Source organism: Pan paniscus, chromosome 18 (genome assembly GCF_029289425.2).
Source record: "Pan paniscus chromosome 18, NHGRI_mPanPan1-v2.0_pri, whole genome shotgun sequence".
Lineage (NCBI taxonomy): Eukaryota > Metazoa > Chordata > Mammalia > Primates > Hominidae > Pan > Pan paniscus.
Genome location: NC_073267.2, coordinates 4,506,273 through 4,523,422, shown reverse-complemented (window position 1 = coordinate 4,523,422; position 17,150 = coordinate 4,506,273). Strand labels below are relative to the sequence as shown.

Below are 17,150 nucleotides of genomic sequence, written 5' to 3'. Positions count from 1 at the left end.
TGAATCACTCAAGGAAAATTGCCATGGGGGTTGGGGGGTAGGAGGTCAGGGGAGGGAAACAAACCCACCCACCATTGCATGGTGGGACCCTCCTGGTACGGAAGGGGCCTCTAACTACAGCTCAGAAGGGGATGTTGAGATGAGAATCTCTCCATTGGGTAGATGGATTTCTCTTTTTTTCTTTTCTTTTCTTTCTTTCTTTCTTTTTTTTTTTTTTTGAGACAGAGTTTTGCTCTTTTGCCCGGGCTGGAGTGCGGTGGCACGATATCGGCTCACTGCAACCTCCACCTCCCGGGTTCAAGAGATTCCCCTGCCTCAGCCTCCCCAGTAGCTGAAACTACAGGCGTGCACTACCACGCCAGGCTAATTTTTTGTATTTTAGTAGACACGGGGTTTCACCATGTTGGCCAGGATGGTCTCAATCTCCTGACCTTGTGATCCACCCATGTTGGCCTCCCAAAGTGCTGGGATTACAGGCGTGAGCCACTGCGCTCGGCTTCTTTTTTCTTTTTTAAAGAGACAAGGTCTTGCTCTATGACCTAGTCTGCAGTACAGTGGCATGACCATAGCTCATGGCAGCCTCTCCCTCCTGGGCTCAAGCGACCCTCCCACCTCAGCCTCCTGAGTAGCTGGGACTACAGGCACACACCACTGTGCCCAGCTAATTTCTAAAATTTTTAAAAAGCTTTTGTAGAGATAGGGTCTTGATACATTGCCCGGTTGATCTCAAACTCCTGGGCTCAAGCAAGCCACCACACCCAGCTCTAAGATTTCTTTTGTTTCATTTGTTTGAAAGTTTTTATCTAGAAAATTATCCCTCAAAAAGAAGGTAGCTGAGGAATCTTGCTCTGTCGCCCAGGCTGGAGTGCAGTGGCACAATCTGAGCTCACTGCAACCTCTGCCTCCCGGGTCCAAGCGACTCTCCTGCCTCAGTCTCCCCAGTAGCTGGGATTACAGGTGTGTGCCACCACACCCAGCTAATTTTTGTATTTTTAATAGAGACAGGGTTTCGCCATGTTGACCAGGCTGGTCTTAAACTCCTGACCTCAGGTGATCCACCCGCCTCAGCCTCCCAAAGGGCTGGGATTACAGGGATGAGCCACTGCACCCAGCCAAAATCCGCATTTTCAAAGTGCAGTAAAATGATGGCTGCTGGGTCCGGGTGACACAGGTCTGTGGGGCCATGCCACCCAGCGCGGCCTGGAGTCTGCACCTGGCTCTCCCCCCACCTCCCATACTCCCACTTCCCGTACAAACCTGCTGGGAATGGAATAGGCAGTGAGCACTGTCCCGGCCCTCAGGAGGCCCGAGCGTGGGTGTCTGCAGCTGGCCATGTGACCCAGACAGCCCCCTTCCTTCTGCAAGCGCAGCCTCGTTTGCCATTTGTGGGCGGCTCTGCCAGACCTCACTTCTGTATCAGAACTTCTTATCACCGCAGGGTGCAGGCCTCGGCCTCTGTTCAAGGGGATGTAAGCAAAGCACTGAGTTCCCCACCTGTGGGGACACTGCCCCAGGCCCCCAGAGATCAGCCTCATCCCAGTGGGCATGCCCGGGCTGCACCGGCCTTCCAGCCCCTCTGAGGGAAGCCCTTGTGGAGGGCATGGAGCCCCGCTGTCCTCAGTGTGCCCTCTGGTGCCAAGTTGGTTTGACTGTCACGGTGACACATTCATGGCTCTAAATGCATAGAAAATCTCATAAAGCCAGTGTGCCGTGGGGGGCACTGAAGAAGCAGGTGGCCTCGTCTTAAAGCACAGGAGGGTTGGCGGGGCACGGTGGCTCACACCTGTAATCCCAGCACTTTGGGAGGGCAAGGCAGGCAGATCACTTGAGGCCAGGAGTTCGAGACCAGCCTGACCAACGTGGTGAAACCCCATCTCTACTGAAAATACAAAAATAAGCCAGGCGTGGTGGTGGGTGCCTGTAATCCCTGCTACTCAGGAGGTTGAGGCAGCAGAATTGCTTGAACCCAGGAGGTGGAGGTTGCAGTGAGCCAAGATCTCCCCACTGCACTCCAGCCTGGGTGACAGAGCGAGACTCAGTCCCAAAAAAACAAACAAACAAAGAGAGAAAAGCACAGCAGATGAACTTGAGGCAAGAAAAATACCTGAAACAGACTGACGCCAGGAGATTCCTGTGACTAAATGGCTACAGAAGAATAGATACCAAGGGCTGTTCTGTCTGTAATCAAGGACATTGAATTACCAGATGAACTGTTTAATGACCAGAGAGCATAGTTAACAGAAGTTTTCATATTCACTACCAGCATTTACTGAGCACGCACTTGCACTTCGGGCTTTGGCTGAGCCAAGTGCAGCAAACGCTTCCACACCTCCAGCTTCCTTTCCTGGTCTACCAGTTGGGCCCTGAAATGGCTGGTGTGCCCCATCAAGCACCAAGCCCCCCACCTTAGCCACACCAGAGAGTTCCCTCAGGCATCTTTTAGGCATGGGTATCAGGCACGCCTATTTTTTTCTTCTCTTGGTGTTAGATTTTTTTACATTTAATAAGAGCAGTGGTCTCACTGGCAAATATATACATATTTATACATATATATATGTATTTTGAGAATGGGTTTGCTCTGTCACCCACGCTGGAGTGCAGTGGCACAATCACAGTGCACTGCAGCCTTGACTTCCTTCGCTGAAGCAATCCTCCTGCCTCAGCCTTCTGAGTGGCTGGGACCACAGGCACGTGCCATCAAGGTCAGCTAATTGGTTTTATTTGTAGTAGAGACAAGGTCTCTCTATGTTGCCCAGGCTGGTCTTGAACTCCTGGCCCTAAGCAATCCTCCCGCTTCGGCCTCCCAAAGTTTTGGGATTACAGGTGTGAGCCAGCACACCAGCAAAATGTTTAGAAGTTTAACTCTGCCAGTCAGTACCAAGAGGTGCTTTCAAATAGACTCACTGTATGTTATTGATAACTAGAACATTTTACCTCTGTTGATAATGTCAGTTTTTAAAGAGCTGTAAGCAAATGTTATCTAGATGCCATTATTTGCTCAGATATGTTAATTAATGATTTCGCTAGCTGTTTTGGCATGTATATTTTCATTTTTTGAATGCATACAAATGTTCAAATTTAGCTTGTATGTTACATCAGATTCCCAAACTATACAACCCTGTAGAATCTTTGTTTCTTTTATTTAATATAGTACAGGCCTGCAGTCTAACTTTAAATACAACCTGGGTCATATCTTTGCCCTTAGGTAGTGACACTTACTTTAAATTTCCAAAATAATATCTGGCCTCCCATAATTTATTTCAATGTTTTACACTTCTTGCTGCAAGGAAATTGCTTTTGAGTCCAAAAAAAAAAAAATTTTTTTTCTTGCCACGGTTTGTCTTCTTCATTGGACGCTGTTAGTTGCTTTCTTAGATGGTTCCTAGGTTACCTGGTCACATTAATAATAATAATAAGTTTATTACGGGTATACTGTATGCCAGGAACTGTGCTAGGCTATATATATACTTATTTCATTTAATTATTATTTTTTTTAAGACAGGGTCTTTCTCTTTTGCCCCAGGCTGGAGTGCAGTGGCACCATCAAAGCTCACTGCAGCCTTGACCTCCCAGACTCAAGCAGCCCTCCCACCTCAGCCCCACAAGTAGCTGGGACTACAGGCACACGCCACCAGGCCAGGCTAATTTTTATACTTTTTGTTGAGGCAGGGTTTTGCCATGTTGCCCAGGCTGGCCTCAAATTCCTGGACTCAAGCCTCCCACCCCAGCTTCCCAAAGTGCTGGGATTACAGATGTGAGCCGCCACACCCAGCCAATTTCATTTAATTCTTAGCAACATATCTTCACTCTTGGTTTATAGATGAGGGAACTGAGATAAAGTGATTTGAACAGAGTCTCCAAACTAGTAAGTACTTGACTAGGGTTTGAATCCTAGTTTATGAGAAATGAAGGCTTTGCTCTTTTTAGGGTACCTGTATTAAATCTTGCCTTCTCTTTTCTAGGTCCATTAATTCCTATAAACTTTTAAGTACGCCTAGATCTGGAAATCGTGTACCTTTGATTATTCAGCCCATCTTATGAGACTAGCTCACCATCACACGGAGCTTAAGAACCTTGGATTTGTGTCCTAGAATAGTTGGTGGCCAGTTTCTTTACTTAATAACAGCTTTGTTGAGATATAATTCACATACTATAAAATCGATCTTTTTGGCCAGGCACAGTGGCTCATGCTTGTAATCCCAGCACTTTGGGAGGCCAAGACGGGTGGATCACCTGAGGTCAGGAGTTCAAGACCAGCCTGGCCAACATGGTGAAACCCCGTTTCTACTAAAAACACAAAAAAAGTAGCCGGGCGTGGTGGCAGGCACCTGTAATCGCAGCTACTCAGGAGGCTGAGGCAGGAGAATCGCTTGAACCCAGGAGGTGGACGTTGCAGTGAGCCAAGATCGTGCCACTGTACTCCAGCCTGGGTGACAAGAGTGAAACTCCATCTCAAAAAATATTTAAAAATCGATCTTTTTAAAGTGTACAGTTCAGTGGTTTTTAGTATATTTAGCAAGGTTGTGCGACCATCACCGTGATCAATTTCAGAACATTTTTATCATCGCAAAGAGAAACCCTGTTGAAATACCACAAACCAGGTGGCTTTTAAACAACAGAAATGTATTTCTCAGGGTTCTGGAGGCTGGGAAGTCCGAGATCAAGGTCCCGGAAGATTCAGTGTCCAGTGAGGACCCGTTCCTGCTTCACAGATGGTGCCTTCTCCCAGGGCGAAGGGATGAGGGATTCCTCTGAGGCCTCTTTTATGAGGGCACTAATCCTATTTTGAAGGCTTGTCCCCCATGACCTAATTACCTCCCAAGGCTTTGCCCCCCAATGCCATCCCCTTGGGAATTAGGATTTCAGCGTCTGACTTTTGAGGGGGCACAAACATTCGAATCGTAGCAAACCCCACGCCCCTTAGTAGCCACTCCCCCTTCCTGCCCCCGGTCCCGCCTGGCAGCCAGGAATCTGCCTTCTCCCTCCAAGGATTCACCTTTTCTGAATATTTCACGTAGACGGGATCACGTAATATCTGTGCTGTGTCTGGCTTCCCTCCCCGAGCATAATGTTTTCGAGGTTCACCGTGCTGTGGCAGGCGTCAGTGCTTCCGTCTTTTTCGTGGCTGAGTAATATCCCATTGTTCGAATAGACCACAGTTTGTTGATCCATTGTTCAGTCAGTGAACGTTCCCGGTTCCATTTTTGGGTCCTGTTGCGTTCGTGCCCGGGTTTCTGTGTGTTTCCACTGTCACTTTGCCCGTTGGCTTTCAGCTCATCCCCGAGCGGTTCTGTGTGCCTTCCCCTTGCTCACCACCATGCTGCGTGACGGCAGATGGCAACAGCGGACCTGCCTGAATTCAGGGCGGCAGTCGCGGTTTCTGGGTGTGTCCCCACAGTCTGTGTTTTTCTTCTAGACCTGCCCTTCGTGCGGAATCACATTTGCTCCCAAATCTGAAGCCGGCGCCGAGGGAGGAGCACCTCAAAACGGCTGCCAAGACGAGCATAAAAACAGCACCAAGGTAACAAGCTCATGGCTGTTGTTCCTGTCAGTTCCTCTCCTGGCGCATCCACCCAAGGTGACATTCCTGTCTTGTCGACTTCTTAGTTCTGAGAGTAACTCCTCTTGGGTAACACCACTCCGCACCCGCGGGTCCTCCGGGTGTTGAAGAGACCGGCAGGGAGCTCGAGGGAGGGTCAGCAGGAACCCACGTGGAATCCAGCGCTCAGGGGCTGAGCTGGGCGGGATTCCTTTAAAGGCCAATAAGGGTTTAAAATGCGTGGATTCGAGTGCTGGGAGGGGATGTGTGGTACTGGAAGCTGGACTCAATTTATGATAGAATATAGATGGGCAGAGACAAGAGGGGGTCTTCACGGCGAGAAAGGCTGGGTGAAGAGAGAGGGTGGGAGTTAGGGCCGGCGGCAGGAAGGCTGCCAGGAAAACCAGACTTGGACACCAGGGCCAGGACTCAGCCCACCCATGAGAGCCTGTCAGGGGGGCTCATGCAGGCGACTCCCCTGGGGCGCGGACTCTCGTCCTCCATCTGCTCTCCGTCTGCCAAAGGATTGCAGGTGCAGGTCATCCCATGCCTTCCTACAGCCACAGGGGACACCCACGACACGAGCCCGTTTCCATCCACCTTGCCTGTGCCCTGACAGCCCTGGACCCCTCGTCATACTTCTCCTGGACCCCCAACACATGCACCCTGCCCCCAGAACCGTGGTTCTGGCCTAAGCAGACTCTGGGGGCCTCGGCTCCTCACTTTCCTCCCTTCCCCTCCACCTCCGCACCGACTCTTCCCATGTCTCAATGTCCTGGCAGCCTGAACACCCAGCGTTACCACTGGGCACTGTTGGGTAACAGGAAGGAGCAGACGGGCAGTCAGGGCTGGGATTGGAGCAGGTCTGCAGGCGCAGGGGGGTGGGGGGGCCTCGCCGGTCAGAAAGTCCCACGCCCAGTGCAGCAGCGACCCGCAGCAGAGGTCGGGGTGGGACAGGCGTGTGTGCCCAGTGCCCGGTGCCACTTCACTTCCCGTGTCTGCGTCCTCTTTGTCTCGAGGCAGGCTTCTGGAGGACCTAATCCCAAAACTCAGAACGGGCTCCTCAGCCCTCCCCAAGAGGAGAAGCTCACCAACAGTCAGACTTCTCTGTGTGAGATCTTGCAGGAGAAGGGAAGGTGGGCAGGGGTGAGCCTGGACCAGTCGGCTCTCCTTCCGCTGAGGTTCAAGAATATCCGGGAGAAAACGGACGCCCACTTTGTGGACGTTATCAAAGAAGACAGGTACGACTGGGGCTGTCTGGGAAAAAGCAAAGGTTGCAGGCAGAAGCCTCTCTGCCTTTTTCTTTTTTTTTCTTTTCTTTAAGACTGAGTCTCGCTCTGTCACCCAGGCTGGAGTGCAGTGGCGCGATCTTGGCTCACTGCAGCCTCTATCTCCCAGGTTCAAACGATTCTCCTGCCTCAGCCTCCCAAGTAGCTGGGGTTACGGGCACCCACCACCACACCTGGCTAGGTTTTGTATTTTTAGTAGAGATGGAGTTTCATCATGTTGGCCAGGCTGGTCTCCATACTCCTGACCTCAGGTGATCCACCTACCCCAGCCTCCCAGAGTGCTGGGATTATAGGCGTGAGCCACCACGCCTGGCTTTTTTTTTTTTTTAAAGACTAGGTCTTGCTGTGTTGCCCAGGCTGGAGTGCAGTGGCTCGATCTCAGCTCACTGCAACCTCCACCTCCCAGGTTCAAGTAATTCTCCTGCCTAGGTCTCTCAAGTAGCTGGGACTACAGGCATACACAACCATGCCCAGCTAATTTTTGTGTTTTTAGTAGAGATGGGTTTTTAACATGTTGGCCAGGCGGGTCTTGAACTCTTGGCCTCAGGTGATCTGCCTGCCTCGGCCTCCTAAAAGTGCTGGGATTACAGGTGTGAGCCTGTGCCTGGCCTAATGGTAACATTTTTGAAAAATACAGGCCCAGTCCTTTTATCAAATATTCCTGAAGGTGGATTGGTTAGATTCAGGCTCTCCCTCTGGCCAGGTGGAGACTGCAGAAGGGATGCCGTGTCCTCCTCAGGGTGTCCTCTCCAGGGACACACGGTGCCCGTCTGTTCCTCATTAGTGATACTAATTTTGATTAATTAGGCAAGGTGGTGCCGGGTTCTCTCATCTAGGGTTATTATATTCCTCTTATGACTAATAAGCAATCTGTGAGAAGATACTTGAAGATCTTGTACATATTTCATTCCCCATCAGAATTCCCTAGATTTAACATTCATTGATGATTCTTGCCTCTGTCTTCACTATGATGCCTCAAAGGGTGATTTTCAGCCGGGCACAGTGGCTCACGCCTGTAATCCCAACACTTTGGGAGGCCGAGGCAGGTAGATCACCTGAAGTCAGGGGTTCAAGACCAGCCTGGCCAACAAGGTGAAACCCCGTCTCTACTAAAAATACAAAAATTAGCTGGGCGTGGTGGCGGGTGCCTGTAATCCCAGCTACTGGGGAGGCTGAGGTAGGAGAATCGCTTGAACCCAGGAGGCAGAGGCTGCAATGAGCTGAGATCGCACCACTGCAACTCCAGCCTGGGCAACAGAGTGAGACTCCATCTCAAAAAACAAATAAGAAATAAATGGAGCAGCACAGCTAATAGCAGTGTCGCTTCTGCCACTTGACTGCTAAAATGTGGCCTTGTGCACATCCTCTCTGCAGCTGTGTGGTTGCTCTTCCCTCAGTCCACACTCCCTGAGTCAGGGGAGGAGAGAGGGTCAGTGTCCTGGGACAGAATTATTTCTCTTCTAAGTCTGAGAATGTTGGAAGTTACTGGATACCTGTCACAGAAAGGAGAGTGTCCGCTGTGCTGCAAGGACAGGAAGGAACACACGTGATGAGCCCTACTTTGTGTGGGGGGCACGTGAGGCACTTGACATATTTCACCTGATTTACTCTTTTTTTTTTTTTTTTTTTGAGACATAGTCTTGCTCTGTCACCCAGGCTGTAATGCAGTGGCGCCATCTCGGCTCATTGCAACCTCCATCTCCCAGGTTCAAGTGATTCTTCTGCCTCAGCCGCCCGAGTAGCTGGGATTAGAGGCACCTGCCACCAGGCCTGGCTAATTTTTGTATTTTTTGTAGAAACGGGGTTTCACCATGTTGGCCAGGCTGGTCTCGAGCTCCTGACCTCAGGTGATCTGCCTGCCTTGGCCTCCCAAAGGGCTGAGGATTACAAGGATGAGCCACTGCGCCCAGCCTCATCTGATTTACTTCTGATAGTCACTGTATGAGGGAGAGAGGCTAACACAGCTATATTTGCTTTCTGAAATCATGTTAATGTTCCCTTAGTTTCTAGTAATTTTCTGCAGTATAGAAACGATATTACTATTTGCTGGCAATTCATAAATGAATGAAAGAGTCATGGAAAGCGGGTTTGATTTCCCTGCTATTAAAATCACTGAGCTTTATCATTTTGCAGGTTTCACATGCAATCTGCATATGTGACAATAGCACCAAAATTACGCTAACTATAAACACAATTTTGTGATAACAACCTGTTAGCTTTTACGGTGGCAATTACTGTCAGTGCTCTGAATGACAGGACCGCCGGTTCTGAATTATGTTTTCGTTTGAAGCCTCCAAATCCATGTAAGTACTCTCAGCACAGTGATCTGCGTGTTCTTCACAAAGGATTGTTTCAAAGAACAGAAAAGCTGCCTTCATCTTCTCCTAATCCTGGACATTAGGAATGTGTTTTCAAAAACAAGCCTCAGCAGCTCACGCTGTCATCCCAGCACTTTGGGAGGCCGAGATGGGCGGATCTCTTGAGCCCAGCAGTTCGAGACCAGCCTGACCAACATGGTGAAACCCCGCGTCTACTAAAAAATACAAAAATTAGCTGGGTGCGGTGGCAGGCGCCTGTAATCCCAGCTACTCAGGAGGCTGAGGCAGGAGAATTGCTTGAACCTTGGAGGCGGAGATTGCAGTGAGCCAAGATCGCTGCGCCATTGCACTCCAGCCTGGGCGACAGACTGAGACCTTGCCTCAAAAAAAAAAACCTCAGAAAACCAAGGTTCTGATGATGTGTGTTACAATCATGGTGGATGGTCATTCTTTAACGAAGGTGAAACACAAAATATGATTATGCTTTGAGGCGCGAAGGACTTTCCACAGATCTGTTTTAACAAGGGGCAGCTGAGTGGCGTCTGTTCTACAGGCGCTTTTAGACGCAGCTGTTGTAATATACCTAATGAGCAGCGTTTTGGTAGCTAATTGTGATCTGAAAACATTGGCACAGTCATGGTGCTGGGTATTGATCGACTGCATTTGTTGTGTCTTCTAGCCTGATGAAAGATTACTTTTTTAAGCCGCCCATTAATCAGTTCAGCCTGAACTTCCTGGATCAGGAGCTGGAGCGATCCTACAGGACCAGCTATCAGGAAGAGGTGCGTTCATTTCTCCTTGCGCTTTTACTAAAGAATGTGTTCGTTGTTCTCACGTGGTCATTCACTGTTAGTTTTGTGCTTTACCAAGGGATGGGAACATGAAGGCGAACATTGATTTCCCACACTCCGTAAACCCTAAGTGGCAACTGTACATGAAATGTCTCTTTGCAAAGGAGGAAAAAAAACCTTTCTTTAGTCCTTTGTCTTAAAGCGCAGCCTCGCCATTACTAGACCCTTTCCTCTGCCGTGGCATCTCCAGGCTATCCCCAGCCTTGGAAGGGGCCCCCCCACCACAACCTGTCCTGAAAGGAAACCCCCCACCTGCCCTGGAAGGAAACCCCCCACCTGCCTTGGAAGGGGCCCCCACACCTGCCCTGGTAAAGGAACCCCCCCACCTGCCATGGAAGGGGTCCCCCACCTGCCCTGGAAAGGAACCCCCACACCTGCCCTGGAAGGGAACCCCCCACCTGCCCTGGAAGGGAACTCCCCACCGACCTGCCCTGGAAGGGAACCCCCCCTACCTGCCCTGGAAGGGAACCCCCCACCGACCTGCCCTGGAAGAGCCCCCGTCCCACCTGTCCTGGAGTCTTGGGTGAGACTCTTCTCTGTTGCCCTCCCTGCTTTCTTCCCCTGAGAAGGGCCCAGGAGGCCTTCACCTCTCTCTCTAACTCCGGCTCCATGTTCCCTCTCCCGCCCCCACCGCCTTAACCCCTTGTACTTGACCTCTCAGCCCATCACCCAGTCCCACTTCCTCCAAGAAGCTCTCCCCGACCGCAGACTGGATTGTACTTCCCTTCATACACTTCCTTCTCCGTGTGTGCCCCATTTTGGAATCTTTCCGTGTGTGGTTCTGGATTCGTGTTCCTTCCTCCCTAGATGCTCAGCTCTGTGAGGTAGGACCCCCGTCTCTCTCCTCCAGCCCCTCCTCACAGCCTCCAGCAGAGTCCCAACACCCACCTCTCTCCTCCAGCCCCTCCTCACAGCCTCCAGCAGAGTCCCAGCGCTCACAAGTGCTCCTTAGGGGGTTGCTGGAAGGAATAATACAAGAACCTAGAGCCTGGTTTGAATCCTGGCGGCTTCCAGACTGCATTCTCTCCTCTGGGCCCAAACCTAACCTCTGAGTGTTCCCAAGTCAAGAGTGGATGCCCTCCCCACCAGGAACAAAAGGGATTTCTCACTCTGATTCCCTTGGTTCCTCCAGCAGGTCTTCATTAAACTCCGTGGTGTCCTGGCTTGGGCTCTAGAGAGACCCTGGTGAGCCCAGTAGAGCCAGTTCATGCCTCGTGGGGTGGGAGGTGCCCCCTTCCGTCAGCCTCCAAGGGACAGTGAATATCCGTTAATGTCCCAGCAGACATGGCTCCCGGAGTGGACTTGCAAGTTGGCAGTTGGCTGGTTGGTGGCCTGTAAGGCAAAATATGGTCTCATTTAATCCTCATAGCAATGCTGTAGGGAAGCTGATGATTATCCTCCTTTTACCAAAGAGCTGACGCTGAGAAAGGCTGAACAGGTGGCCGCGGTCCCATAGCCGGGGTTGGACACGAGTGGTCTGGCTGCCAAACCAGGCGTCCGGGCCGCTCCTCGCCCTGCACTGCTGAGCCTCCCAAACAGCAGACACCTTTGCCATGCCTTCCTCCAGGCACCAAATGTACGCTCAGCCTCTGCTCTGCCAGGGACTGTTCTTGGTGCTGGGGAAGGGGGAAAGACGTGGCCTGATGGGGAGCAGGAATTAGAAACAACATCCGGAGCTGGAGGTCTGCGAGTGCCCTCCCAGCACACGGCGAGGCACCAAGCCCAGGCTGGGGGCTCCAAGGGGGGAACTCCTGAGCCTGCCTCAGTGGGGGGACTAGGAATTAATGGAATGTAGGATGAGGGAACATTCTGGAGAGTGGGGCCAGCACCCACAAACGTTAGAGATACCAAAGAGCCCGGTTCGTCCAGGGAGTTGCAGGCGCATCCGGGGCAGGGTGGGGCGGGAGTGGCAGGAGGTGGCAGGGGCCAGGTCACAGCTCCCATGCCATGGACTTTATGCCACAGGCCATGGGGAGCTGTTAAAGGATCTGGAACAGGTTGTGTTACAAAGATGACACAGCTCACACCTGTAATCCCAATTACTCAGGAAGCTGAGGCAGGAGGATCACTTGAGGCCAGGAGATAGACCAGCCTGAGCAACATAGTGAGACCCTGTCTCTTCCAACAAAAAGAAGAAAAACATGGCCAGGCACGGTGGCTCATGCCTGTAATCCCAGCACTTTGGGAGGCTGAGGCGGATGGATCACCTGAGGTCAGGAGTTCGAGACCAGCCTGGCCAACATAGTGAAACCCCGTCTCTACTAAAAATACAAAACTTAGCCAGGTATGGTGGCGGGCGCCTGTAATCCCAGCTACTTGGGAAGCTGAGACAGGAAAATCGCCTGAACCCGGGAGGCGGAGGTTGCAGTGAGCCGAGACCATGCCATTGCACTATTGCACTCCAGCCTGGGCAAGAAGAGTGAAACTCCGTCTCAAAAAAAGAAAAAAAAAAAACATGTATCAGCTGAGTTTCGGAGGGTGATAAGAGTGTGGACAAGACAGGAGGCCACATGACAGGTGGGAGGCTGTTACCAAAACTCAGGGCAGGTGGCCACAGGGTCCCAGTGGGGAGGAAAGGAGAGATGCCAGGACAAGGGAGCCTCCCAGCTGGCCCACGTGTAGGGACTCATTGTGCTGGGGGCTCCACGTGGGTGCGTTCTTAGCCGAGCATCCCACCGCCCACAAGGTGCAAGTACTGGTTTATCCCTGGTTTTGGATAAAGAGACTGAGGCATGGACGCGTGGGTATCATAGCTAGTCATGGTGGAGTGGCCTTGAGCCCAGACAGCCCGGCTGCAGAGCCTGTGCTCTGATGATAGTGGGACGGCCGCACCCGGAGGCCCTGGGATGTGGGTAGTGAGCAGGGCGGAGCCTGGCCCACGGTGCCCTGGCAGCCAGTGGCACTGTCCCTGGGTTTGGAGCCCATGGGGAGAGAGGGGGAAAGAGTGTCATGATGTGGGGGAGCGTCGTTCTCAGTGGGACTGGGACAGGTGGCACTGGCCGGGATGCACAGGGGTGGGGCAGGTGGGCCTGGGGAGCCTCTGGCATCAGGGCCAGGGGTGGCCCAGAGGGAGAGGCTGTGGCAGGGACAGGTGTCTCTGGCAAGCAGCAGGGCAGGCAGGAGAGACTGCAAGGGAGGTGGAGGGAGGAGTGGGGCCTCTGCCAGCGTCCATGGATGGGGCAGTTCTACAGAGGAGATGGCAGCCCCAATCAGGAAAGGCCCTGCACCCGAGCCCTTGGCTTGGAAGGTGGGAGGTGTGGGCTCTCAGAAGGACAGCAGCCCACGTGGAAACCTTCCGGCCTCATATGTGGGCAAGGCAGTGATGTCTCAGGGACATCACATGCATGCACCCGGCCCTGACTCGGACCCCTGACGGGCACTAGATGGAGCCCCACAGAAAGGGAATGTGCGTGTGCCTCTGCCAAGGTGAGTGGGCATGGGCAGTGTCGCCCCTGAAATTCCTACACCTGGCCGGGTACAGTGGCTCAGGAATATAATCCCAGCACTTTGGGAGGCCAAGGCAGGCAGATCACGAGGTCGAGATAGAGACCATCCTAGCCAACTTGGTGAAATCCCATCTCTGCTAATCACACAAAAATTAGCTGGGTGTGGTGGCGGGCGCCTGTCGTCCCAGCTACTCCAGAGGCTGAGGCAGGAGAATTGCTTGCACCTGGGAGGCGGAGGTTGCAGTGAGCCAAGATTGCGCCACTGCACTCCAGCCTGGCGACAGCCAGATTCCATCTCAAAAAAATAAAAAGGAAAAGAAAAGAAAAATTAAAAAAAAGAAATTCCCACACCTTCTGAGGGGATTCCAGGGCTGGGACCTGACTCGCCCTTCTGGGGCACTACAGAGCCTCCAGCTTCCTTGGAGAGAATTTGGAACCAAACCCTAACCCCCAGGTTGCCCTGGCGGGGTCCAGCCTGGCATCAGGGCTGACTGGCAGCCTTGCTCCCACCGTCCAAGCTGCCCCTCCTCCCCTCCCACCTAGTTCCTGGGAGTGGTCGAGGCACCCGGAGCCGGTTTGTCCCAAAGAACGCACACCGCACCCAGGGCTGCCATGAGACCTTTCCGCTCCGTGCGTCTCCAGCTCCTGCCCTCAGCCCCGAGCCTGGCCGGGATGCTGAGTGGACACCCATGGCCTCTCAGGGGTTGCCAGAAGGTTGCAAGGCCAAATGGAAAGCAGCTGAACTGGCTACATCCCTTCCTCTCCCAACCACAGCCTCTGCCTTTGGATCCTACACCTTCCTCTAGGTTAGGGGCACACTCAGGAGTCAACCGGTCCATGCCAAGTCCTGGCCTGGCTCCTTGTTCACTGTGTGCCCTAGGGGTAGCCCCTGGCCTTGGCCTCCCAATCTGTACACCGAGATGGGTGGTAGTTCCTGCCTGTGGGGTGCCGTGAGCATCAGTGGAGATCGCACCTCCCCAGAGCCTTGCAGGGCCTGGGCCTGGTCACCTCTTGGACGTGTCGGCATCATTATTTCTCCCCCTCAATTGCCGAACACTAGTGTGTGCCTCTCTAGTGTACTTGGCGCACCTGCCTGCGTTTCGTATCCCTGTCCCTCCCACCTTCAGCTGTGAGCTGCCCAAGGGCATCGTTTCATGTGGGCTCTGGCCCCCAGCACAGAGCCAGGCCCCATAGGTTCCCAGGCGATGATGTGCCACTTAAATCCCCTTCGGCCACTTCCGCCACGAAGCCCCGCTTTCGCACCTGCTGAACCTAGGACTCCGCCATGCAGCAGGACCGCCCTGCACATTGCTCTCGTCCAACTGCCTTACAGATGCAGGGACCTCACCTGCACCAGTCAGTAACTCATCTTGCAGCTAAATATATAACGTGTCTATGAGAATGTGCTGGGTCATAATCAGTTGCTCTGTGACCCTGGCAGGGTTTTTTTTGTGTTTTTTTTGTTTTCGGAAACGGTATAATTCTGCAGTGGTGTGATCATAGTTCACTGCGGCTTCAAACTCCTGGGCTCAAGCAGTCCTCCCACCTCAGCCCCCAAGTACCTGGGACTACAGGCACAAAACACTATGCCCAGCTAATTATTTTATTTTTTGGTAGACGGAGTCTCGCTGTGTTGCCCAGGCTGGAGTGCAGTGGCATGATTATAGCTCACTGTGGCCTGAAACTCCTGGGCTCACACAATCCTCCTGCGTCATCCTCCGGAGTAGCTGCGACCACAGTCATGCACTGCCATGCCTGGCTAATTTTAAAGTTTTTTGTAGAGATGGAGTCTCACTGTGTTACTCACACTGGCCGGGAACTCCTGGGCTCCAGCGACCCTCCTATGTCAGCCTCCCAAAGTGTCAGGATTACAGGCGTGAGCCACCGTGCCCAGCCCCCTGGGCAAGTTTAACTTCTCTGTGCCTTGGACTCCCCAGTGTTAAATGGGGTAGTAGAGGGAGACAGCCCTCCGAGAGCCTTCCTGCCCTGTGCCTGGCCCAGAGCAGCAGCGCTCCGCACGTGTTGCCTGTTTCTCCACCTGAACTGCGCTCCTGGCCGCCCATGGCCTCCCAGTCATTCTGCTCCACTCCTGCTCCACACAGGTCATAAAGAACTCCCCCGTGAAGACGTTTGCTAGTCCCACCTTCAGCTCCCTCCTGGATGTGTTTCTGTCGACCACAGTGTTTCTGACGCTGTCCACCACCTGCTTCCTGAAGTACGAGGCGGCCACCGTGCCTCCCCCGCCCGCCGCCCTGGCGGTCTTCAGTGCAGCCCTGCTGCTGGAGGTGCTGTCCCTCGCGGTGTCCATCAGGTAAGCGCCGCGTGGGCTGGGTCTCCAGCTCTGAGCCGTTAGCTCCCTCTTCTGGCTCCATGGCTTATGGCTGAGCGGTTGGACCGGTCCCCAGCCAGCTGTCCCTGCTGGCTGATTTCTGGAGATGGGTCCCCGTGTCCTCCCCGAGCCCTGTGCCCCGGCATCCTCCCTCCCTGACGTTGGCCCAGATGTGGGGGGACCACCTCGCTGGAGGGGGCGGTGCCTCCACAGCCCCAACCGCTGCCAGCTTGTCCCCAGATTTCCAGGATCAGAGACTGCAAAGGAGAAGGTGAGAAGATAGGAAACAATCTGGAGGAAGGAAAGGAAAAGACATGAGCGAGGGTAGATGATCAGTGGGCCTGGGTCAGCAGGCGCCTCTTCAGAGTACCGGAGCCAAACAGCATCTCCAGGCACTTGCCTCAGGCGGTGGTCTCTTGGGTGTGATGCCAATAGAAGAAAGAATAGACAAGCTCAACTTCCTCAGAAGTTAAGCTGTTGCGCTACAATGAACACCATCAAGAAAGCGAAAGAACCCCCAGAACGGGAGGGAACACTTGCGGATCAGGCCTCGGACAAGGTCTAACGTCTAGAATGGATAAAGAGCGCATATAGCCTGATGATAAAAAGACAGCTCATTTTAAAGGGGACAGAGGCTCCGAGTAGACCACAGGTGCGTCTTGGGAATGCTGGGCCCTCGGGACCAGCCTGGCTCCCTGAGGGGGCTCGCAGCGGCTCTGTATTCCTGAGCAGGCAGGTGGCCCTGTGTGGTCCCCGTCCTGGGCACCACAAGCCCCTTGGGTGGTCCTGTCACCCTCAACAGGATGGCTGCCGGCCTAGCAGAGTCCCACTAGCAACGGTGCCCCGGAGCTGGGCTTCAAACAGACATGGGGAGGCAGCCCTGACCTTGAGCGTCTCCTGCCCTTATCCAACATCCCAGGGCAGAAATGAATGGCTTTGAGTCTGGCCTGAGGCTCTGGAATGCTGGCTTCTCCCATCTGGGGTGGGCAGGCTGGGATTCCTGCCCCCTCCTTCCCACCTGCGCTGTACACAGGACCGTTTCAGCCTTCTCCGAGGCCGCCATGGGCCGTGCTCTCTGTGGCGTGTGCTCACTGTTTCCCAGAACTCCCTGTGGGCTCACGCCCCATCACCCCCAGCGAGCAGCCCTCTTCCTGGCACAGCCTCCCCTCCTGCATCAGTGCCCTCCTGTGCTTCTGGGGACCCCTCCCAAAGGAGCCGTCGCCTGCAAACCATTTCAGGGTCCGCTTCCCCAGAACCCAAACCAGACATCCTCAGGCCCCTGGTTGGATTGTTTTTCCTCTTTAAAAAGATCAGCTTTAGGCTGGGCATGGTGGCTCATGCCTGTAATCTCAACACTTTGGGAGGCCGAGGCAGGTGG

General features: G+C 53.3%; 1 protein-coding gene across 2 annotated transcripts in view; it reads left to right on the top strand.

The window, feature by feature from the left end:
- The window catches only part of ADCY9 (adenylate cyclase 9), a 151,247-nt gene that overhangs the window by 114,883 nt on the left and 19,214 nt on the right, over nt 1-17,150 (top strand). Inside the window, exons 4-7 of one of the 2 annotated variants that reach the window (XM_003815131.5) lie at nt 5,417-5,521; nt 6,563-6,780; nt 9,826-9,928; nt 15,546-15,754. In XM_003815131.5, coding sequence (XP_003815179.1) covers nt 5,417-5,521; nt 6,563-6,780; nt 9,826-9,928; nt 15,546-15,754 — 635 coding nt within the window. Of the gene's footprint in view, nt 1-5,416; nt 5,579-6,562; nt 6,781-9,825; nt 9,929-15,545; nt 15,755-17,150 lie in introns of both variants that reach the window. The other variant, XM_008968014.5, reaches the window with a different exon arrangement.